This window comes from Paecilomyces variotii (genome assembly GCF_004022145.1).
Source record: "Paecilomyces variotii strain CBS 101075 chromosome Unknown C8Q69scaffold_4, whole genome shotgun sequence".
Classification (NCBI taxonomy): domain Eukaryota; kingdom Fungi; phylum Ascomycota; class Eurotiomycetes; order Eurotiales; family Thermoascaceae; genus Paecilomyces; species Paecilomyces variotii.
This window is the reverse complement of record NW_021167143.1, coordinates 1920593-1945763: the sequence shown is the minus strand read 5'-3', so window position 1 is coordinate 1945763 and position 25171 is coordinate 1920593. Positions and strand designations below refer to the sequence as shown.

Genomic DNA, 25171 nt, shown 5'->3' with positions numbered 1-25171 from the left:
CTATAGCTATATTAAATATAGGTTAAGATTATATTTATTTAGTTACTCTATAGAAATTAACCTTATATAAATAATTATATAGATAATTACTAGAGATAAAAAAATTATAGTAAAGCCTATATTTATATTATATAAAAATATTAGAATTAATATAATTTATATTAATAGACTAATATTTAAAGCTATCTTTAGCATACTTAAGGTTTATAGCTTTATTAAAACCTTAGTTTTAAAAATCCTGCTTTTCTTAGTTAAGAAAGTCTTTATAAGCTTAATAATTCTTACTGTTATTATTCTAATTAATATAATATATACTTTAATAAAAGCCTTTCTAAAAGTTATTGCTATCTTTATATTATCTATATGCTAAATTATTATTATAGTTTATATTACCTATATTATAATAATACTTATAATATACTCTTACTAGTTATAAAATATTATATAAATATTTCTATATAAATATTATCTTCTAGGTAAGACTTTTATTATTAATATTCTTACTAATAATTTAAGTTAATATATAATTACTATAGGAATATCTATTAAAGCTATACTTATAGCGCCTATAGTATTTATTATAATATTTATTACCTTTATTAGTATTAATAGCTCTATATCTACAATATTTATAGTCTTTACTAATATTAATAATTTTATATTTATAGTATTTATTACTACTGCTAATATTTATATTTATTTATACTTTTTTATATATTATTATTAGCTTACTATCTTAAGTCTATAGAGTATTTTATTTTAAAGTTAGAAAGAAACTATTATTAATTACTAAATATATAATTACTAAAGCTTACTTATTATTATTATTAACTCTTAGCTATTTACTACTACTTATAGCTTATTCCTGCTAAATTATATATACTCCTTTTAGTTTTAATATAAAATCTCCTAAGAATATATTTTTAGTTAAGATTTATATATTTTATTTAAGGTTAAGATCTAGTTTATTTTATATTAGAAAAATCTAGCTATATATTAAACTAGTGCTAAATACTTATATTAAGTATATAATTAATTAGATAAACCTCTATAAGGTCTTACCCTCTTAGATATTAAGTATATTATAAAATAGCTAATTAAGCTTCTATATTATTATAGTAGTATTTTTCTTAAATTATTTTAATAATAATAATATTTAGCCTTATTCTATAAATAGCTACTTAAATAGATCTTTTTTAAATTAAGTTAGTTTAGCTATAAATTATTATAATGCAGCTCCTCTTAATAATATATATATATATATCTTAATTATAAGCTTACCCTTATCTATTACTATATCCTTAATTTAATTAATAAATATTAGGATATTTCTATAATATATATAATTACCTAATATTATAATAGGGCTATTTTTAATATAATTATTATCCTTTAAATTAAGAAAGAAATATTTAAGGTTATTTTGCCTCTAATCGCCCCGCATACTATCTCTTAAAGATATATTATTCTTAAGTATTTCTTAGTATTAGTCTTAGCTTCTACCTTTACTCTAGATCTAATTATTTTAATTTAAAAGGTAGCTTATAAGTTAGTAGTTTTATTCTATAGATACCTTATTTTATTTTATTATTTCTTTTATTATTTATATTATTATTAAGTTAAAGTTTAAAAAATAATAAGTTAGATTTATTATTATATTATTTATTATAGTATTTATAGTATTATTACTATTAAATACCTCTATTATATATTAAGACCTAAGTACTTCTATTTTATTTATTAGGGGTTTATATTTAAATAATAATAACTTATATCTTAAAGTTAATAATTCCTATAATATTAATCGTAAGATAGTACTTATTAATAGATTTAATATTAATTATTATAATAATAATACTAATAGTAATATTAATCTGCTAATATTATCTTAGCTATTTTACTACTATAAAAGAGTATTAAATAATAATAATTAATGCTCTAGTTCTTAAGAGCTAATAATACTTAGGGCTTATAGAATATATATTTATACTTACTATACTTTTCCTAATAATTATACTAGCTTATTATAGGTTTTTCTAAGTATTTCTCTCTACTAATATAGAAATATAGAGAATTTAGCTAATATTATAGTTAAATATAGAAAGTTTTTTATTATATAATTAAAAGCTAATTAATTAATAACTTAATTATATAGATATAAAAACTTTTATATATATCTTTTTTTAATATATAGGAAGAGATAGTCTACTAATATAAATAAAGATAACTTAAGTTTAGCTAAATTTATCTTAATATTCTTATAAAATAATATTATAAAGTTAATTAAATTAACTATCTTATAATTAAATTAATTTCTCTAGAATAACTTTACCTAATAAAAGATAGTAATTTAATAAGCTAGTTTAATTATAATAAATATTAAAGAAATCTCTTAAGTAGCTTTTATTATTAGTACTTAATAAGACTATATTTAATATTATATACCTTAATATAGTTACTATTAATAAAGATAATAATACTAGGGTATATACCTCGGCCTAGCCGAGGCCAAGCTCAGCCCACCCTAGGAGCTCAGCTTACCCTAGAGCTTATCTTTAGCTAGGTTAAGCTTAACCTATCTTATGCACAGATTAAGTATAAGCTCGGCATAAGCCGATTATATAATTAATATAAGATTAGCCTATTTAAGGATTAATAATAATATTTATATAATAAAACTCTTTAGAATTTATAATATATATATATATAATAGCTAATATAAAGCTAAATATTATTACTTTTTCTTTAAATACCTAAAAATAGCTAAGAATTAAGTAATTATAACTAATAGCTAAGTTAATAATATTCTCAGTTAATAACTGCATAATATTTTTATCTAGGTATATTAATATAATTCTTATAGAGGCCTAGTAGATATTAAACATATATTTAGTATTTATTATATTTAGATTAGACGCTAACTTACTATAGAGCAAATTTATATAGAATTATAATCTTTATAAAATATACCTAAACTAGTTTAAAGATATAATAAGTAATTGAAGTAATATCTATTCCTATATAAAAAGTGAAGATAAAAAATTTAAGATATATCTTAAATTTCCTCTTTATATAAGACTTAATTAAATATATTTTTTTTATATAAGTTCTAGCAGAGTATATGCTAAGTATATCTAGGAGGCTATTTTTCTTATAGGCATTATTATTAGCTATAGTAGTATCTCTAAGATTATAGTTAATAATATTTAGGATAAATTATTTATTTCTAAATATCTAACAATTTATTTTAATAATATCTTATATTTTATTTATTAAAAGAATCTTTTATCTTATAATTATTTTAATATAAATATCTATTAAATATTTTAATAACTTTTATTAAAGATATATCTATACCTTATCTTAAGCAGATATTTAATATATTATAAGTATATACTAAATATAGTTTAGATCTAGTTTAGGCTTTATGCTTAAGGCAATTATAAGACTTTATCTCTTCTACTTCTTTAAAAGAATAAAAAGGATAAAATTTAAAATAAAATATACTATTAGGCATATAAATGCAATAGCATTAAATATTGCAAGTATATATTAGAGCATATATTTAGACAATATTATAAATATAGCTATATTAAACTAAATATCTTTAAAATACTTTATAAAAAAGTAAGCTATATATCTAATACTATTTCTGCTAGTAAATTTTTTAAAAGAAAAATTAAAAATTAGTATAATAAATTTCTTTATTTTTAGAATTAATAATTAGCAGGATATTATTTTTATTCAGAAAGTAAAATATAGATATATTTAAATTAAACTCTAGTAATCTTTAAATAGTATAAAATAAGTTTAACTCTATATTTAATCTTAATATATGCTAAATATATTCTTAGCTATTAGTTACCTTTATTAATTGCTTATTAATAAGTGATTTTAAACTATAGTATATTGTATAAGCTATCTCTATATATATAGCTTAAATTTATATACCTTATTTATATACCTTAATAGCTTATAGGATATATAATACTAATACTTTTATTTAATTTACTTATACCTATATTAATTATATTACTTTAAGGCGCATAACTTATAATAGGTATTTGCTCTATATATACTAGGCATATATTAACTATAGGTCTAGAATTCAACTATCTTTAAAATATATCTAAAGTCCTATATAAAGAATATAATATTTTAATTAATATTTTTATTTCTTATAATTAAGATTATTTTTTTTTATTCTTCTTATTTATTAAGAAAATTATATATATTTTTCTCTATTACTAACTAAGTTAAGTTAAGATTTTATTTAAGAACTTATAGATCTAATTAATTAAGGAGATATTTTTATTATAACTGCGCATATATTATATATATCTTAAGCCTATATTTTATATATACTGACTAGATATTTATAGACAAATTCTTAATATCTCTTAAAATATATATATTTAAGTAAAAGTATTAAGGTTAAGCTTTAAATTCAATTAGAGCTTCTTTTAATATTAAAGATAAAATTACTTATTTAATTTAAAAATAAAAACTTCTATAATATTTATTTAGTTTAGATATTATTAGTTAGAATCTATTCTTATTATATATTTTATATATATTAATACTATATAGGGGTTATATAAGAGTATAAGTTTAACTAATATAAAGAAAGTAATAAATAATAAATTTATATAATTAATATTAGTAAAACTAGAGAATATATTATTATTTATTATATAAATACTTAAGTAAAAGTATTTATAAAAACTAAATATCTTAAAATAGATTTAGCTTATAAGATAATACTTAGAAATATAAATATCTTTTTAATCTTAAGCTAGAATTCTAAAGCTAGACATATATTTGACTTCTCCTTATTATGTGTTTAATATATATTAATTTTATATTAAGGATTAATATCTATTACTATACTTTTATCTCTCTATAAACTTATTATATATATTTTTAAATATTTAAATTATTATTTTAAACATTATTATAAGCTATATATTAATATATTTAATAGGCATATATTTTAAATAAAGAAGAGATATAGACTGTTACTATAAATATATATAAGAAATAAGCATTTAGTTAGTATTATCTTAATAAATACAGAATATATGCTAAGTATATTTAGGCTTTAGTAATTATTTATATTTTATTTATCTTTCCCTTAACTAGTAAGAATATCTTAAGTATATACTTATCTTTTACTAAATATATATTAAACGCAATTTTTATAAGAAGTTTAAAAGATCTTATTCTCTTATTTATTAACTGAAATATCTATAGGATCTATATTTTTATTAAGAAATCCTTTAAACTATATATTAATAAGATAAGGAATATCTAGATACTAAAAAATAGCTTTAAAATAAAATAAAATTATAGATTTTTATTATATTATTATAGGAAATATTAAAAATCCCTTTTAAATAGTAGAGTTATATTTAAAAGCATACTAGATTATTTAAAAATAATTACTTCTAAGATAATTATAATATAGGGAGAAACTTATCTTTACTAGGGGCTATTTAATAGTATATTTATACTTAATATATACTTAGTATTTATCTAGCATAGATTAAATATTAATAAGGCTAATTTATATTTAGTCTATAATAATATATAGAAGATATTATTAAATAATAAAAGCTTTTTAACTATAGTATTAATAATATATAATAAAACTATAGTAATACTATATAGATTTCCTAATAGATATAGAGAAATAGTAAGATAAAAGTTTAATATACCTTTAAACATATACTAAATATATCTTTTAGACTAATAGAATTAAAGAGCTGCTAATTATTAAATAAATTAATCTTATTTACTATTTAATCCTAATAATCTCTATAATATACCTTTAGATAATAGTAATAATTAATCTTCTGATAAAAATACTAATTTTAAGATTATTTTAATATCCTTATTTAAACCTTCTGCTAAATATATACTGGCTAAAGATAAAATATCTATAGAGCATATATTAAGTAAAGGTTAAGAAAGGGGTTAATCTAGAGGTTTTAGTTATTATTAGAGCTAAGTTTAATCTAAGATTAAGCAGACTAAGCTAAGCTCTAAAAAATTAGACTTAGATTATTATTCTTAATATAGATTAAATATAGAGTATATACTAAATAAAGGTTAAAAAAGGAGTTAATCTAGAGGTTCTAATTATTATTAGAGCTAGATTTAATCTAGGACTAAGTAAACTAAGCTAAGCTCTAAAGAATTAAACTCAGATTATATTTCTTAATACAGATTAAGTAAAAAGTATATACTAAATAGAGGTTAAGGAAAGGGTAAACCTAGAGGTTTTAGTTATATTTAAGACTAGGTTTAATTTAATACTGTCCTAATATCTAGAAGGGTTTAAACCTCTTTATTAGATTTAAATAGCTCTGCTAGTTTTAATCTAGAGTATATACTAACTCTATATCTAGCATATATTATCTAGGAGTTAAGTATAGATTCTAGATAAAATAGAGCTTATATATATTATAATAGAAGACCCTTATTAAAAGAAATAGTAGAGACTAATTTTATTATTTAATTAAGAAAAATAATAAAGTAAAGGTAATAAGAATTTAAGTAAGAAAGAGAAAGATTATTATAGCAGTTTATATAATAAATATATATATCTATATAGCTATAGTTATATAGTAAATATATATATATATATTTTTTTTCCCCTATAATAAGAATAAATAAAAAAATAAAGAATATTATATTATAATTATTTAAAGATATAGAAAAATAATCTTTAAGTATAAGAATTTAGTATTAAACTAAAGTTTAGCATTAATAATCTTTAAATATAAGAGCTTAGCATTAAACTAAAGTTTAATATTAAGTATATGCTTAGGGGAGAGCTAAGCTTAAATATCTATATATTTAAGGCCTCTAAAAACTTATCCTTAAAAAAGGAGATTATAACTTATAGATATAAACTTAACATATACTCTATATATAGAAGGGAAGAACTTATTAATAAACTTAATACTATAGCTACTAGTATTATAAGAATATCTATAGTTATAACTATAAGTATAGCTATATTTTAATTTAGTTAATATTTCTTTATTAGTAATATATTTATTTATATATTTATTATAAGATATAGACTATTTATGCTTTAATAAAGTTAAGATAAGACTTATATTATAACTTAATTTAGCATATATATAAGATAAATTAGAAGACTACTTATTATTATTTCTATTATTATTATCTTATAGTAATAAGATATTTTTAGTCTATATAAGATTAGTATATATATAATATAGGCAAGGGTATATTTATTATATATTTATAAGATAGGGTTAATAAAAGTATAAAATACTAGAATAAAGGCTAAGATTAATTAAAGTTAATATTAGGTATATATTAAATATATTTAAAAAGCTTACTAAGAGTTATAAGTTATATATAAATAGCAATATAAATAATAATATAAATAATAAAGAAGATAGCATATAGATTCTATTTATATATTAATATATACTAAACTTATTTTCTAATAAAACTAGCTTTTATAGCTATTTTTAAACTTATTATTAATATAAGCTATTTTTTTATAAGATATAGTAATATCTTTAATTAATATACTTCCTGTACTAAAAGAAATATTAGCTTAATATAAGCTCTATATATACTTAAGACTTACTATAGTTTATAAATAAAATTAATATCTTACTACTTACTAAGCAAAATATATTTAATTAGTATATTATATATTATTAGCGTAGCTCTAATATATATAAAATAGATCTTAAACTTATTATAGCCTAATTATCTTCTTATCTATAGTTATATTATTAGTCTCTATATTATAGTTTAATACTATAATAGATTAATATATATTTAGTATATGCTAAGGATAATAATATACTTACCCCTAGCTTACTAGGTATATAGTTCTTATATAATATTATAACTTTAACTATTAGTATATTATATATATATAGAACTTATATTAAACTTATAATAGGCTATAAATTAATAATCTTATTATATATAAGTAAGCTATTTATATTTACTTATACTTAGTAACTATAAAAGCTTAGCATATACTTAGTTAATTTTAAAGAAAGGACTTATATATTCCTATTTATATTTAAGATAGAAGATTTAAGAGTTAGTATATAAGTATTTTTTTTAGTAATAATTGCAGGCATTATTTATATTTAGTATACTTTTAGTATATATATAATATCTACTTATTAAATTTCTTATTTTCCTACTTAGCTATAGTATATAAATTTAAGATTTATATTAGATTTAGGTTAAGAACTAGGCCTATTTTTATTTAATATATATTTAATATTAAGCGGAGATATACTTATTATAGTAATATTTATAGTTTGTTAAATTATCTGCTAATAAAACTATATTGCAGGTAAGGAGTTTCTTTAAATATAGCAGTATTTTTATAATTATATAGCAGTAATATAAGAGAATAGACTGTAATATTATAGAGATAAGGTAAAGGTATTATTAAGGAGGTTAAAAATAATATAAATAATATGAATTTTTATATAATAGGATTCTAATATTACTTTAATATATGCTTAATAACTGCCTTTATATATACTGTCTTAGTAAACTGCGCAGAATAATATCAGTTCTAGCTCCCTATATATATCCTAGTATTACTCTAACTTATACTTAGCATATACTATAATATAGTATAGAGTATATATTATATATAGTTTTTAATAAATATAGTTTACTGCAATATAATATAAAAATTTTATTATAAGTTATATAAGCTATATATATATTAAGCCTATCTAAACGCTATATTAAAACTAACTTAGTATCTAAGCTAAACCTAGATTTTTCTTAGGTAGGCTGAGCTTTTTAGGTAGGCTAAGCTTAGCCTTAGCTAGGCTAAGCTATATTCTAATAATACTATAATAAGAATATAATAATAAAATAATAATAATAGAAAAAAACTAATAAAAACTAATAGAAGTATTTAATACTATCTCTAGTAAAGACCTAATAATAAATTCTGTGCTAATAAACTACTAGTAAGAGCAATTACCTATATAATTCTAATAGAAAATATAGCTAAAATAATAATATAAATAAGAGGTAATTAAGTATAATAATTAATAATAAGAGGTAATAAAATATAATAATTAATAGAGCTAATTAATGCTAATTACAGAGACTTATAATAAGTCCTATATTAATAGAGATATAAAATAATATAAAAATTTAAGATAATATATAAATATTAAAATTAATAGTAGAAGGCCTTAGATTAATAGTAATATACTATTATTTAATAGTAAACCTAGGGTTTTAAAACTAGAGATAACTTTAGAGAAGAAGAAGTTATTCTTTTATTTCTAAGAACTACTCTTACTAAATATATAAGGATAACTAAGTATTCGCTATTTTATGCTAACTAATATATTAAGCCTAGATATAAATTTATATTACTAGTTATAAGATCTTTATTTAGTTAATTTAAATTAAAATAAGCTATTATAAGTAGGCTTAGTAAATAAAATATAGCTTAAAAAGCTTAAATCTAGATTAAGCTATATATTAAAGATATCTTTTATAAGGTTATATAGTTCCTTATATAATTTAAAAAAGTTAAGCTTTACTCTTTTAGATTAAGTAAGTATTAACTAGTAAATCTTCTTAAGTAACTTATTTCCCGCGCTAGTACTATAATAAATATAACTATGCTTTATTTAGTCTTATAAGAAGATATCTTATTCTTACTCTTAATTTAAAGATAGCTTTTATAATAATATTTTAAAATAATAGTATCTCTTTATATACTATATTATTTTAATCTTTAAAAATTATATTAATATATTCTTTAGTATTTATTAAGATTTATAATTATTTTAATATAATAAGCTATTAATAGAATTATACTTCTTAAGCTTATATTTAATATAGAAATAAAATTATAAAAGATATTTTACTTATTTTACTTATTTCTTAAATAAAATTTATATTATTAAGAAATATTTTAAATTATTATAGTTTATAATTATTTTAACTAGTTTATTTATTTTAATTAAAAAATACCTTTAAACCTTAAAGGTATTAATAATAATAAATAACTTTTACTTATAAGTTAGCTAATATAACTTTATATTTATAAATTTAATATTATAAAATATAATAAGATATTATATTTTATCTTTAAAAACTTAGCTTAATATTATTAATTTAATAAAGCCGCTTATATTTATTTTTAATAAGCGCTATTTATTTAAGTTAAAATATTTTAATAATAGTATCTCTATAAAGTATTTCTTAAATATTTAAAAGCTTATTTAAGCTTTTTCTTCTTATATAAATAATATATTATATTTTATAAGTTAAGTTAATAGAAAAGTAATTTAACTATAATACTTAATAAACTAATAATAAAAATTATAGAACTTAAAGAATTAGCTTAAGCTTATTATTAATATTAATATAGGCTAAATAGTAATAGTATTTATTTACTATTTATTTATTATTACTCTTTAAGATATAATTATAAACTCTAAGAATATAACTTTAAATATAGAGAATTTATATTTTTTTAATTTATAAAATAGACTATTATTTAATAAGCTTTAAAGAACTACTCTTATATACTAAGTATAAAGACTAATATTATAGCTAAAGATAAGTATATTATCTAAATATATTATATAATATTTATTAATATACTATTTAAGTACTAAGTCTATAAATACTTAAAATATTACTAGAGTATTATAGAGACTAAATAATATTACTTATTACTTAAATAAACTATATTTTATATAAAAAGCAGTTTTCTATTTATATTCTTCTATTATATAGATTAAGTAATACGCTAAGCAGAAGTTTAAATAGGTAAAAATAACTGTATTTTATAGCCTTAAAAATAAATTATTTATTATTAAAACTAAGTATTTATTTTTAAGTATTTTTTTATTAATAGCTCTAAAATCTATATAAAGCTATAAAACTTTAAGCCTTTTAAGTATAAATAGTAATAATAAAGTATATAGTATATTAAATAGCTAAATATATTTATATTTTAAATCTTACTTTAATAAATAGTAATAAGGTCTATATAGTAATACTATACCTTTAATAAGGTTAATCTTATAATTAATATTTAGTCTTTATAGAGGTAGGTATTAGCTTCTTTCTTATTAAATATTTAGGCTAAATCTATATATTACTATAGTATTTTAATAGTTACTAAGTCTTTTTTATTTTTTAAGTTTATTACTATTATAAGTAAGCCTAAATAAAATATAAATATAAAACTCTCTTTAATATTATTCTCTATATCTTCTTTTAATTTTATTATATAATTTATTTTAAGAAGCTTTTATTACTTAGCTAATTACTTTAAGATATTTTTTTTATTCTAGTTAATTAATAGATTCTCTAATATTAACTATAATAAGCTAAGAATTATATTAAATGCTATTAGTAATACTTTAAATATATAGAGTTTTATTTCTTTACTTAAAATTATATAATATAGTTTAAAGTAATACTTTATTAGTTTTACTAGTTCTATATTATTAATATCTTATATACTTAATAGTAAAACTAGTCCTAATATTAAGCAGATTTCTTTAATTTATTCTATTACTATTATATTAATATAGTTTATATTTATATTACTATTTATTAATACTATTAATATTATAATATATTCTATAGCTAATAGTACTACGATTAAAATAAATACTTTAATTTTCTTAAATATAAGTATATAAGATAATAATACTTAAATTTATATAATACTTAAATAAGTTAATAATACTATATTAGTATATTATTTAAGCTTATTTTAAGGGGAGTAGGCCTTTAAAGTTAGTTTTCTCTTTAGTTTTTTATATTTATAGCCTTTACTAATTAAAAAGCCTTTAAGTATTACTTCTTTTAATAGCCTTTTTTATTATATTTTAAATAAAGGCCTTTATTATACTGTTTTTTCTATTCCTTATTTAATAGATTATATCTTTTATTTCCTTAGAAGATTTAAAGTAGTCTTTTATAGTCTTATCCTTACTCTTTACTCTTTATTATTATTTCTCTATTAAGTAATTAGCTTTATATATTAAAGGATTTACTTAAATTAAAATAGCCGCAATAGTCTTAAAGTAATTATTTTATATAATATTTTCTTTTTTATATATAAAGCTCTACTTATTAAGTAATATATTTTTATTCTATATATATAGTTAGTAAGTAAAATACTCTTAATAAATCTTATAGATAATACGCGGTATAAGCTTATAGCTAAATATATTATTTAGCGTAATATTATTTTAATCTAAGTCTACTATAATAGTTTTAAATTTATTAATAAAATCTTAAAGTAGTTAATTAAAATATTATTAAAGGTTAAATATTCTTTATATAGTAATTACCTTAGCGTTTACTAGTTTATAATAGTCTAGTAACTAATAGTATAATAGTATATAATTCTAGAATATTAAATTATTTAAATTATTAATCTTTAATATTATTAAATATCTCTTTATCTTACTCTTTATATATAAGTAAAGATAAGAGGCTTACTCTTTAATATTATATAGCGCTTTATTATCTAGCTATTTATTAAATTTTATAATCTAATATTTAAGTTCTTCTATTAAACTATTAAATGCCTTTAAATATTAAAGTTTAAGCTTTTTATTAATTAAAGTTATAAAAACTTTTAAATTTTAACTACTACTATTATTAAATTATATTATACTCTATATTTATTCTTATTAGATTAAGGTCTCTAGCTATTATTAAAGCTTTTAGATTTATATTTAAAGCGCTATTACTTACTTAAATTATAGCTATTAAGTTTATAGCTACTAAATATATAATTACTAAATATATAGTTACTAAAAGTATAACTGCTAAATATATAGCTATTAAATATATAATTAAGCGCTATTATTTTACTTTAAAGCTAATTCTTATTAAATATCTTATAAGTATTTAAATAATTTTATTATTCTTATTATTATATTATTTATTAATATATTTATATAAGTTTACTCTTATACTTCTATTATTATTAAAGATATTTTATATTATTACTATTTATTATTATTATTTTATAAAGGGTTTTATTAATCTCTATTTAATTTTTAATAACTTAAAGATATTATAGAATTCTTAGTATTAAGGCTAGTTCTCCTATTATTTATAAGTTAAGAGTTAATTATTTTACTTAATCTTATAGTTATATATAAATTATTATAGTAAGATCTTATTATTTATAATTATAGTAAGTTATAGATTACTTTAATTTTTTATAGTCTAACTATAGTAAGTTATAGATTACTTTAGTTTTTTATAGTCTTTTTATAAAAAACTATAGCCTTTTAAAAAATATAGTTATTTAAAGATATATCTCTAACTATTTACTTTAAATTACTATAGTTTATTAAGGTTTTCTATAGTTTATAGTATAAGTATAAAGGTTTATTTAATAATTTAAAATCTTTTAAATTATAAGATAATAAAAAAAATTAATAAAAAAGAATAAGAATACAATAATGTAGTTATCGAAGGTATTCTTATTAAGGATCAGAAGAGATCCTAGGATCCGAGAAGTCTAAGTACACTGGGTGGGTCACGTGACCTTCCGGTCACGTGACCCAAGGAGGTCTGGGTTGTCATCTATGACACCTAGTCTGCTTCCCCCGTTTATTAAAGTAGGTTAGTATATAAATACACCCACTGCTGGTAACTCGTTACTGACATGTATATATTGTGTACAGTATCCTTATTATTAACCCAGGCACAATCTCAAAGTGAAGAGCTGCCGGGTTCTCCGGGTTCAAAGGCTAGTTCTGCGGTAGTATATAGATGTCCTCGATAGGCAAAAAGGATGGCACGGCCGTGGGGCCCGAGGCCGTTGAGCCATATATTACGCCCGACGCGGCGTATGGGTGGTTTTGTGAGGACCGGAGAGCGATATTGGTGTAAAGCGAGGTGTGAGGGTGTGTGAAGTTCTTGAAGAAGTCCGCCAGGCGCGGATGGTGCATGTGGATATAGGCTGGGGAGGAGTCTTTAGACTATTTTTCAGGAGGATTGTGGAGGTTAGTTTGCTTTTATCTTGATGGGAACTTGCGTTTGTGTGATTTAATAGACGCACCACTGTCAGTTAGATATGTGACGTGTTTGAACAGTATGATCTCGAGCAGATCGCAAGTCAGCTGTAGAGCCCAACTATCTTATGCAGGTGCTTAAGTACCGCTGGTTACCTACGATTAACAATGGGGAGGATAAGCAGAAGTCAAGGAGAGATGTTAACAGAGAATGCTTCTGATCTAAAGGCGCCTCTTTATAAAAGCAAAAGACAGTATGTCACAATAATTCCGCTCCGATGTAGAATCAAGTCGAGGAGAACGTTATTCTGTGCTGTCCAAGAGTCTATCTGAGATACTTTACTGCGTCCAAACAGTACTTAGCTATTTCTGCCTCTTTGTACCGCCTTTTAGACTTGGTTTGGTTGTGATTCTGCCGATATTTCATCTGACCGCCTTCCTGCGGCGGAATAATTAAGGTCTCGCCAAGTTGGACCCTGCATATGACGGATTCTAGAGGACGAGCTAAGACCTTTACTTCTACATCATTAACAGTACGCCAGTACTCCGTACATACATTCATCAGATACTCGAGTGCGTGCTGTGGGCCACTCTCAGCGACTTGGGAGCGGTACGCGATAGATGGCTTCTGCCAGCCATTGTCCTGTGTGAAAATATCGTCACTTACTTACTGTGTTTGACCGCCTGCTGACCGTTTCTACCTGATAACCACCTTTTCCCCATAGAAAATCAGCAAAATTAAACCTTTATAACTTAACCATAATTAAATATTTTAAAATGAAATTTAATATATAAATACTATATATACTAGAATTTTAATTAATTTAATTTTTTATTAAATTTATTAATATTTATAATATTATAAGCAGTTAAAGTTAGTAAAATTATTAAAATTTTAACTTAATATTATTTAATTATTCTTTAATATTTTTTCTATAAAATTTATTATATATATTTTTTATACTATAAAGTTTATATAAAATCTATAAAAGTTTAGAAAATAATAAGAATATAGTATAATAATAATAAATAAACTTTTTAAAATATAAATTTTAAATTAACTTTAAATTAATAAAATATATATAAATTCTTTATTTTAAAGCTTTAATATATTAATTATTATTATATATTTATATTAGTATTAAAAGAAGTATTAAAAAAGGCTTATAATATATTAATATATAATATTTTACTTTTAAAGTTAAAATATAAAAATTTTTATTTATATAAATAATCTATATAAATTTATTATTTCTTAATATATAATTTTATATAGAAAATAAAAAATATTAAAAAACTTAAAATATTCTAGTTAAATTTATTTATATTAATAAATTAAGTTGTTTTAAAAAGTATATTTTATATTATTTAAAAATATTTAGTAAGAATATAAATAATTTCTATTCTTTTATTATTTTTATATGTAAAATTTTATTTATACTATATTTAAGCTAATATTAATAATAATATTATTAAAATAATAAAGATTATAGTTTTTATAATAAAAATAAAACCTTTAAAAAAATTATAATAAAAATTAAAAAACTTTATTTTTTTAAGTAGTATTATAAAATATAATTATAATTAATATTTAAAGCTTTAAAATAAAGAATTTATATATATTTTATTAATTTAAAGTTAATTTAAAATTTAATTTTAAAAAGTTTATTTATTATTATACTATATTCTTATTATTTTTTAAACTTTTATAGATTTTATATAAACTTTATAGTATAAAAAATATATATAATTAATCTTATAATAAAATATTAAAGAATAATTAAATAATATTAAGTTTAATATTTTTAAAAACTTATTAACTTTAACTACTTATAGTACTCTATATATTAATATATTTTATATAAAATCTATATTAATTAAAAATTCAGCCTTTATATTATTTAGAATTCAATTTTTATATAAAAATATTTAATTATGGTTGAGTTATAAAGGTTTAATTTTGCTAATTTTCTATGAGAAAAAGGTAGTCGTCAGGTGGAAACAGTCGGCAGGCGGTCAAACACGGTAGTCAGCATAGCATGTCCAAGTCCTCCCCCGGAGGATAGAATCCAAGCTTCTTACCCCTCACATCCCCCGCTACGCGGTAGCACCTTCTCAACTTGATTTTACACATCCTTCAGTCCAGTTCTCACAATGGACGAGGATAGTAGGTCACCGCATCGCGGGCCTCCGCGCAGTCTCAGAAGCAACACCACACCATCAGCTTCACTCTCTGCGCCACTTTCTGCTTCGCCTAGTTGTGGACCTACTGGCACTTCAGCTTATAACCTCAGAAGTAACACTGCACATTCTGCTGCACCATTCACTGCACAACAGCTTTTTCTTCATATTTGCAATGCAATCCTTCATGCTGAAGACAGTAAGGAAATAATCTGCGAGAATATTGCACCTGAGATTGGCTCTTTGGTGACAGTATCTCTTGCCAATGAACCCCGCATTGAAAGAGCGTTACCAAGGTAAATATATATTCCACTTTAACTATTATGCAAGTATTCCTAACTAATAAATCTATTATTTCTTAGAATCCATTTCAACGCAGCTTCAGGGGTCTTACGAGTTTTAATAATGCCCACTGAAATTCATAACGTACATGTGCAATGGCTTAAGAACGAGCTTTGGTTTATGACTGTGGCTCAGTTTCTATCGCCTCCTGAGTTTCTATTTTTAGAACTGAATGTTGGCACCAGTTAGTATAATTCTTATAATTGACTCTTAACTTATAGTTATTTCTTACTAATATTATATAACTAGGGTTCACTGGTTTCTCCGGTGTTTATACAGGTTCTAGTAAGGAACCTGATCTCTTGCTTCGTCCTGATACACATGGATCCCTCCCTCGTGTAATTGTTGAGTCCGGATGGTCAGAGAGCTGGCCGCACTTAGAAGCAGATAAGAATCTGTGGTTTTCTGGTGGTCTCGACGTGGCCTATGTAATCCTTCTTAAGTGGACGAGAATTGCCAACGGTTATGTTACGGGTTTAATCGAGGTATGGCACCGAAATCCTGCCGGGGCGGTAATCCAGCTTCACCGTGAGGTATGTTTTCTTTCCTTTTCTTTTCTTCTCTCTCTCTCTCTCTTTTGCTCTTAGTTATTAGACTTCAATTTTGTACTAATGAGGATTTTTAATAATCTATAGCAGCTTTTCCCAGTGCCCGCAGCTACTGTCCAAAGAGATCCTCCGATAACCCTGGGCGAACTTTTCGGGCCATATATCACGCCGGGTAGAAATGCGAACACAACCTTCAATTTGTCTTTGAACAGGCTACGAGCCTTGGCGAGGGAAAAGATACTAGCGATGGGCCTCACTCCTGCGACATAGCTCTTGCTGGCGATTGGCAACTTTGCTTTCTGAATTGGCTGACCTACACGGACATGTTATCTGCTATCTCAAAATGAGGTCAACGCTGGCTACGGTACTTCTGGCTTCTCTATCAACTCCAGTGGTCTTGAGTGGAACGCTGAGGACGGCTTCGGTGGCTGGCTTGGTAGGTAATCCATATTGGACGAATTTTCTTTATTATTTTTCGACTAGGACAATTCTTCTGACAGGTACATCTCTAGTCTGCGACTGGTGGCACAACGCCCCTCAGATCTTCTACCTCGTCGAGTACTACCAGCCTGAACTCCCGTTGAGCTGTAACAAGGTCCAGCTGAAACCCGAATACATCTTTATTTAAATAAGAATGAAAACTACTTCCGACGAAAACCACCTATGACCTAATATAATAGACTTAATACCCACTGCAATCAAGATTATCTACTCTTAATTGGCTTGATTTTTATGTGAAACTGCTACTTATAATAAGCTATTAATTACCCACACTGGGAATGACTTAAAAGATTAATGGAAAAAGATTAAGAAAAAAAATCAAAAAGCATTAGGAACGGACAGTAACGCAATGTTATGGCCCAATCGTGTTTATAGATAATTTCCATTGCGGTCCTGGATGGAAATGCGATGCAGAAAGTGTCTCCTCGTGCTCTCCTTTTCCCGACTTCTCCATTATCGGTACCTCGTTTGTCGCCATTGTTCTGTGTGTCGAGAATCATGGGTCTCCTCAGGTTGAAATAGCCGTGGCCCATTTGCTCCTCTTTCGCAGGTTCGGTCCCCAGAAGTACAGAACGTAGGGGATTGGCGTCACAACGACGCTGATAATACCCAACACAGTCAATGCCCAGTGCACGCCCAGATTATTGTACATCGGGATGCCGACGACAGTCATGCCTCCAGCAGCCAGGTATCGAACGAGAGCGGTAAATGTGAGGGCCGAAGCAGCATAGTGTAAGTATGAGTCGATGATATACATGTACGCCGACATGAAAATGCAAATATTGGCAAATCCGACGGCGACACTGGCAACCAATGGGGACCAGATCGAAATAGAAGACTGTAAGATGTCAACCGATTAGACAGTGTGTTAGAAAGAGCTTTGCACGAGACAGGGATCCTCACGAAATCTGTCCACCCCATCCAGAAGAGACCGATTGGAAGTGCCGGAGCCCCGACCATGGCAAAGAACAGACGGGATTCTCGGTTGAGTACTTTTCCAGAACCGTCGTCGCCATCTTTCTTCAACTGTCTCTGTGTTCTTTTGTACAGAATCGGAACCAGCAACATAGACAGCAATATACCTATCCACAAGCCCAGGAAGCAGATGTTCGCAAGTCCATCGCTGATATGGTGGACACGGCCAAATATGGCCGGGTAACTATGTCAGGATATCAGCAAGACAATCCAAACCGGGGTCGCAGTCACGGGACAATCAATACTCACCCATCCAGGAACGTGAAGAGTACGATGTAAACCACGGTGAGATAGAAGGTCATAAATATGACAATCGGCTCAACGGCAAGGATCCACGGACGACTGAAATGGCGCTTTAATGTTGTGGTTACAGACACCACCCCAGAAGCTTCCAGCTCGGTTTTGAATCGCGGGTCACCTGTAGCCTGTCGGAAGAATCTAGCCTTGTAGTAAAGGAGCTGGGGACCGAATGTTTCACGTTTGAACAGGAATAGTAATGTAATAATCAGACCGTTCAGGATAAGCATGACCCATTCCGTCCATCTCCAGTCGATGTGGGGGCTCTGGCCTATATACGCACCAACGACGGGTCCTATAAAGAGATTGATTAATGAGCCTCGACTCTCATGTCTCTGCATTGTACGGCCTTACCAAGACAAGGACCCCCAAATCCTTGGATTGCAAAAAAGGGAAAGGCGAATGTCTTCTCCAGAGTATCCCAGACATCAGAGACAGATCCTCCGGCCACAGTGAGCGGAGCGGCGCTGGACACTCCCGCCAGAAAGCGAAAGACAATCTGTGCTCCGATATTGGGTGCCAACGCTGCCCCCAGGAGCCATGCTGCAAAGAGTGATAGGGCGCCGATGTACACGGGGTATCGACCGACCATTTCGGACAAGGGACTCGCGATCACTGAGCCAACGCCAAATCCGATCAGATAGATACCCGTGGCTAACGATTCAACCACCTCGGCTACTCCAAACGTCTTGGATGCTGGGGTAATGACTGCAGCATCAATGGACGATGCCAAGGTCGCTACCAGAGCGATCAAACATACTAAGAGCGTCGCAAAGAGACGTCGTGTCGTGGTCCAATTCCGCGGGTTAAACTGATCATCCGGCCCTGCCCATCCAACTCGAAAGTACTGTTCACCGTTACAATCCTCTTCCAACGTGATTCCACTGATCTGGCAATAGCGTGAAGGGTTGTATGGCTTACCCGGTTGCGACTGGTTAGTCACATCGGCGTCTGCTGGCGTCGGTACGACCTCGTCCTTCTCTTGCACCGCGTCCATCTCCTGCAACTGCTGCAGAACCTGCTTTCGCAGTCGTGTATACTGGATTATGAATGCCATCTTAGGTGACCTTGGCAGTCTGATAGCCGTGTCAAGGTTGAAGGGGAATATAGGGATGGCTGTTTAGGAACGAGAGGCGACTAGATATATAAATCAGTAATGGCCAGGTAAAAGCTTAGAGTAGTCTGCCAGAACCATCGGAAACATATCGGCCGAATTAACCCCGTATCGTTCTAGACCTTAAAAGGGTTTATAAGCGTCATTCTAGTAAACTAGCCCTTACTTGTTAACTGTTCGTAAAAGCAAAATCTTTGATGCTGGTGTCGGACATAAGGGTCTTCTTTTCTTTGTCGGAAACCGAGGGTTCCGCCATATCGGGAAATTAAGTCCATATTGAGCCGGTTTCGGTTAGTCTCAAGTGTCCACTATGGGGAGATATCGCCAGCTAAATATTAGTTACTTGCGCTATGATATCGTTCGTCATCAATATGAGAATTGCACTGTTCAACTTCTTCGTCTAAACTAACTTTAACTAACCTCTAGTCATGTCCGCAGTTGACTCACCTGCGAACTCAATTTAGACTCTCATAGATGGAGTATTTTCTCCTGTGGGCGCCGAGACCATCAAAGCTTAATAATTGTTAAGGCTCATATTTTCACTACTATATCATTGGAAGCGGGTTACTTCATACATATGAGGGAACGGGCTATCGGAGTCTTATGGTATAACATCAGACCACCTGCAATTTAGTGTATTTCTTTGTCCAGATCTACGGTTGGGATAGGATATTATTAATATTAGCTTCCTGTAACTAACTAGCTAACTACCTTGACACAGGATAGTTAGTTAATCTACCCAGGGCTTGTATCAGCCCAGATATGGTCAACTAGACATTGGCCTCTCTTCGATCTCGTATGGGCTGTGGCACGGTAAAGAAAGGCCGAATCCCAACGCTCCTGTAAGCGCCCGGAAGAACCCCCTTGAAAACTCCGTTCTATTCCCATTTGCTGCCTCCGTATACTAACTCTTTCCTTCCTGATCCTGCATACAGATCGACAGAAAGCTCCAGAAATATGAAATGTAGTTGGTCACTATCCTGGATAACCTATCATGCTTAGCTCTACATCGAGAGGTCGCGCCCTCCGTCGACGCATTCCTAAAATGTCGAGCGCCTCGCCCTCTTGCATATTTCTGCATTCTGCGTGGTGGTCACTCCATACAGTATAGACAGGACAAAAGCAGAGCATACGCTTGTTTGAATCAATAGATCGACCAAGGGCAGAAAGCTTAATGAGTGGTTGGCCAAGATGCGCCGTCGCCCTGTCAGTGCAGACTCCAACAGGCACCTTATGCGAGAATAGAAGTACTTGCAGTTATTTTGGCACGGCTCGATGCTTCTCCAAAGGCTATGTGATAAAAGCCGCGATTGGTTTGTCTACAACAGAGAGGCTCGAATAAGGTACAGTGGGGTTCTTCATCCATGTTCTCTGGCCCCTATCGGGAAAATAAATACGGGCGTGGTGTCCTTTGTAGGAAGTAAATCATGGCATGCACTTGCCTTGCCATCAAGCGAGAAAAAGAAAAGATCGACACAAGCAAAATGCCAAACCCCAGTGTCTCTTCCATCGTGGGGTCTATCGTCTCCGCGTTCGACAGCGGGATGGACGTATTCAGACGGCTTCAAACGAGAAAACAAGGACCTCGACCCCGCAGAACATCCAGAAAGAGTACTCGCGATCATGACGATGAAGATGAACTGCATCTTCTTAGATCTCTTCAAGCAGGGTCCTGCGAAATCATGACAGAGTATGACCGGAGCACGAGAAGATTCGGGCAGAGGTTCGAGAGGGGAGATGGTATGCTTGGTTATTCTTCTCTGTCCACGCAGCTTTTTCATGATAGATGAGAGAGTATACTGATGAAATTAACATATATATAGAACTAGCCCAAGCCTCGCTGACACATACACTACTTGCTCTGAACGCGGGCCTGATGAGAATCATATCTTCCTGCCTGTGCACTCCACCGAACGGAGGGACAGGGTCCAGCAGATGCGACAAACTCGCGCGGCAGTCTCTGCTGAGTTTATCGCAAACCTCTGCCGCAGAGGCGGTTAGCTCACTACAAGCACTTCGGGAGAGGCTTACGCTTTTTGCTTCTAGTGGAGATCCACGAGCGAGAATATCTCAAAAAGCTGTTCATGGAAGGACTAGAAAAGATGAATTGGCCAGGCGACCTAGGAATCAGCAAGCAACAAGAAGAGTAAAGCAACAAACTAGAAAAGAAACATCGGTGATAAGCGCAGCGCGAACTAAGAATAGTAATTTCCATGCGTCGCAACAGCGGCGGAAAACAGAGACGTCGAAAGCAAAGTCGGTGGCTTCTGAACCGGTTCAGGGGGCATGGGTACGATCGAAAAACCACTCGTCGATCTACATGGCAACGATAACATCCACCAAGCACCATCAGCAGACCGCCAACCTTAAACTAAGAAATAAGCACGCATCAGGGAAACAGATCGATGGACCAGATTATAGCAAATACGCGAGACTCGACATGTCCGGTACGGATCAAGCAGCAACCTCCTCGAATGAGCCCGTGGGATATTATACTGCTGATCAGTTGGAGTCACACTCAGAGCGTCAGAGCAGGAGTGTAGGTGACGCTACAGATAAGGGCCAAGTTGAGTTTCCTCAATGTTGCAATATCAGAAAAGATCCACCAGAGAGGTCTCAGGGGCATAATAGAATTTCTATCCTCTCGATCAGCTCTGGAAGCACCAAGTTAGGTGAAATTCCTCAGCACAAATGGGCTGTTCCTTGGGTTCCTCCAATGGAGAGTACAGAAGACGACGAATATTTGGATGATGAATTGGGGAATGGTATATCTGACGCTCGAAGAAAGAATGCTAAGACTAGACTAATTTTTTGGAAGCGTTTTGCTAAGAACTAGAGCAGCCAGAATATCATGTACATACTATACTATCTGAGGCTCAAGTTTCACTCATCCTTTGAATATCCATACTTCTCCCATTTGGAGAGCACAGTCTCTTTGGTATCCTCCGGGTAGGATCCTTCGAAGTTGCTAGGTAGCCAGTTCCTCTCACCATTAAACTCTTCCGGCAGAAGCAGGTTCACAACACTCTTTCCTCCCTTGCCCGGATCAGGGACCTCTTTCCTCGTAGCTCGCATCATGTACGGCAACAAGGGAAGCCCAGTCGCTTCATCGAAAATGTATTCGTCCGCTCCAGGTCGGTAGCGGGTAGAGAGCGCCCAAAGCACCTGGTTGATATCAGTGATATCGACATCGTCTCCCACAAGGAACACTTTCGGGATCTCCCAGCCAGCGTGTGTGCCGAATATGAGCTCTCCCGCACGCTTGCAAAGTTCTTCTGGGGAGATGTTCATGCTCGCAAGCTTCTTGGTATCGACGCTAACGAAGATCCAGATGCACAATGCTTCGAGTGGGAGCCAAACGAAATTCACTGGGAAGCCAGCTTTGCGCAATGCTGAGAGTAATTCTGCGGAAATAGATGGCCCCCAGACTGTGTGCGTCTCGTCTGGCGGCAGACCAGCAACGCAGATGGGTACCACCGGATTCTTTCGGTAGGTAACACAGTCGACATGGAAGAGTGGTTTCATGACAGGCTTATCTTTGAAGGCATAGCCATGGTACTCGCCCATGGGACCTTCAGGAACTGTTTTGGAGTTGGAAATGTGACCTTCCAGAACAATCTCCGAGTTTGCCGGCACATATAGATCGTTCGTCTCGCATTTAACGACCTCTAAGGGAGACCCTGAAAGTGCTCCCACATAACCGTCCTCATTGACTTCGTATGGAAGAGGCATGCCTGCCACGAAGGCTGCTGCAGGAGGACCGCCCAATACTAACGCCCAAGGAGTCTTCTCCTCTCCAGCATCAATCCATCTCTGTCTCACGGCATGGATGTGTTGGCCTTTCAAGACAGGAGCAGTAAGTGCCCGTGGCTCCCCAGCAAGGTGCATTGCCCGCGAAATGGACCACGACACCCAAGACTTATCAGGGGTCTGGACGATGTGAAAGCCGTATGTAGCGAGGTAGTTACCACCGTCGAGTTCATGTAGACGTGGAATGGGCCACTTAGTCATATCAACCTCACTGCCCTTAAGGATATTTTCTTTGCATGGTGCATCTGCTCTGTCCACAACTACCGGAGGCAGGGGAGTGCCTTCTTTGGCCGCGATCATCTTCTCAACAATCTCCCGCGCGGTGCTTGTTGCGGGAAGACCCAGTTGTAATGCCAGACGTCCATACTGGTCCTTCTTATTCTTACGGAGTCCAACTGGAGCTCCTAGAATCCGAAAGAGGCCGGTTTTAGGATCTGTACCTATAACATCGTGGAAAAGCGGTGCTGGTGCGCGCTTCTCATATACTCGACGAGTTACTGCGGCAGCTTCCAGGTCGGCTGATACTGGTTCCTTAACGTCCACCAAGTCTCCTTGCTCACGCAGGGCAGATATGAACGATCGGAAGCTGAGATGAGGAGTGTTGTTTGCTTCACTAATGGCACGATTGCTGCTGCATCTGCAAGGTGCTTTGGAGAAACATCGCTGCTGAGCAGGACTCAACAACCGCCTGGTTGTCCACTTGCCCGCGGTCGCTAAACTCATCATGTACAGGTAGGGATACAGAAGCCTTGTCACTTTCTTTTAGAGAATCTACTGACAAAATAGTACAGGGCTCTACATCCATCTAAAGATAATTAGATTGGATCCCGAGGTAACGTGTCTCTGTTTATGCCGTTCGTCAGTGCCGGCGGATAGGTCCCGACGGGGAGATCGGGGAGGCCGGGGGAAAAGCCCGACTCATCTATTTCCACACTGGCTGTTGATCTGGATTCTGGAGATATCTACCTCAGAATCCAGATAGACTACTTACATAGCTATGTAGTTGGCTAGCCAACTTTGGAGACTGGAATGTGCCGGCTGGTAAATTTGGTTAAGTTAGTAGCAACTGGATCTACTCTGTCTCGCCAACATACCTAGGTAACTACGTTAGAAGCAGCCACCTTCTTTCGCCGTTGAGCAGAATATTGAAGACGTAAACCTCAATCTTATGAGTGGAAAAATTAATACAGCTCGCAGGTGCCGCGTAACATGGCTAGATGGTCGAGGTACTGCTACTGCTACACTTGGTCCAGTTGAATACTCGATACATAGTAACAGATGACAACATATTGTCAACCCAAACAAGAACGAATCTTTCTCCAAGTAAGGGACAGCATCTTCACGTCCAG

At 29.2% G+C, this 25171-nt stretch overlaps 6 protein-coding genes across 6 annotated transcripts; 3 read left to right on the top strand and 3 right to left on the bottom strand.

The window, feature by feature from the left end:
• Window positions 1–13513: 13513 nt before the first annotated feature.
• Window positions 13514–14381, bottom strand: C8Q69DRAFT_465609 (hypothetical protein). The gene is made up of 3 exons (XM_028630497.1): window positions 14102–14381; window positions 13706–14021; window positions 13514–13637 (listed from the first exon to the last, which is right to left on the bottom strand). The coding sequence occupies exon 2, from the start codon at window positions 13989–13991 to the stop codon at window positions 13791–13793; it is 201 nt and encodes a 66-aa protein (XP_028486172.1). The 5' UTR covers window positions 13992–14021; window positions 14102–14381; the 3' UTR covers window positions 13514–13637; window positions 13706–13790.
• A 1827-nt stretch (window positions 14382–16208) lies between these two features.
• Window positions 16209–17395, top strand: C8Q69DRAFT_400851 (hypothetical protein; the record flags this gene model as incomplete). Its single annotated transcript, XM_028627903.1, has 4 exons — window positions 16209–16531; window positions 16598–16761; window positions 16827–17110; window positions 17213–17395. The coding sequence occupies 4 exons, from the start codon at window positions 16209–16211 to the stop codon at window positions 17393–17395; spliced, it is 954 nt and encodes a 317-aa protein (XP_028486171.1).
• Window positions 17396–17471: 76 nt separating this feature from the next.
• On the top strand, window positions 17472–18004 carry C8Q69DRAFT_465605 (hypothetical protein; the record flags this gene model as incomplete). Its single annotated transcript, XM_028630496.1, has 1 exon — window positions 17472–18004. A coding segment is annotated over one exon (186 nt), but the record flags the coding sequence as incomplete, so codon positions are not given.
• Window positions 18005–18134: 130 nt separating this feature from the next.
• On the bottom strand, window positions 18135–19955 carry C8Q69DRAFT_506709 (benomyl/methotrexate resistance protein; the record flags this gene model as incomplete). Its single annotated transcript, XM_028632829.1, has 4 exons — window positions 18135–18464; window positions 18530–18785; window positions 18851–19193; window positions 19253–19955. 4 exons carry the CDS (start codon window positions 19953–19955, stop codon window positions 18135–18137), a joined length of 1632 nt encoding a protein of 543 aa, XP_028486169.1.
• A 1484-nt stretch (window positions 19956–21439) lies between these two features.
• C8Q69DRAFT_444256 (hypothetical protein) lies at window positions 21440–22559 on the top strand (the record flags this gene model as incomplete). The annotated part of the gene is made up of 3 exons (XM_028628986.1): window positions 21440–21752; window positions 21836–22459; window positions 22519–22559. The coding sequence occupies 3 exons, from the start codon at window positions 21440–21442 to the stop codon at window positions 22557–22559; spliced, it is 978 nt and encodes a 325-aa protein (XP_028486168.1).
• Window positions 22560–22872: 313 nt separating this feature from the next.
• C8Q69DRAFT_249601 (alpha subunit of phenylphosphate carboxylase) lies at window positions 22873–24660 on the bottom strand. The gene has a single exon (XM_028626573.1). It carries the CDS (start codon window positions 24546–24548, stop codon window positions 22896–22898), a length of 1653 nt encoding a protein of 550 aa, XP_028486167.1. The 5' UTR covers window positions 24549–24660; the 3' UTR covers window positions 22873–22895.
• Between the last annotated feature and the right edge of the window lie 511 nt (window positions 24661–25171).

What these genes read in the sequence shown, in the direction of transcription:
- C8Q69DRAFT_465609 (XM_028630497.1), bottom strand. Translation starts at nt 13,991, where the DNA reads ATGCACCATCCGCGCCTGGCGGACTTCTTCAAGAACTTCACACACCCT.
- C8Q69DRAFT_249601 (XM_028626573.1), bottom strand. Translation starts at nt 24,548, where the DNA reads ATGATGAGTTTAGCGACCGCGGGCAAGTGGACAACCAGGCGGTTGTTG.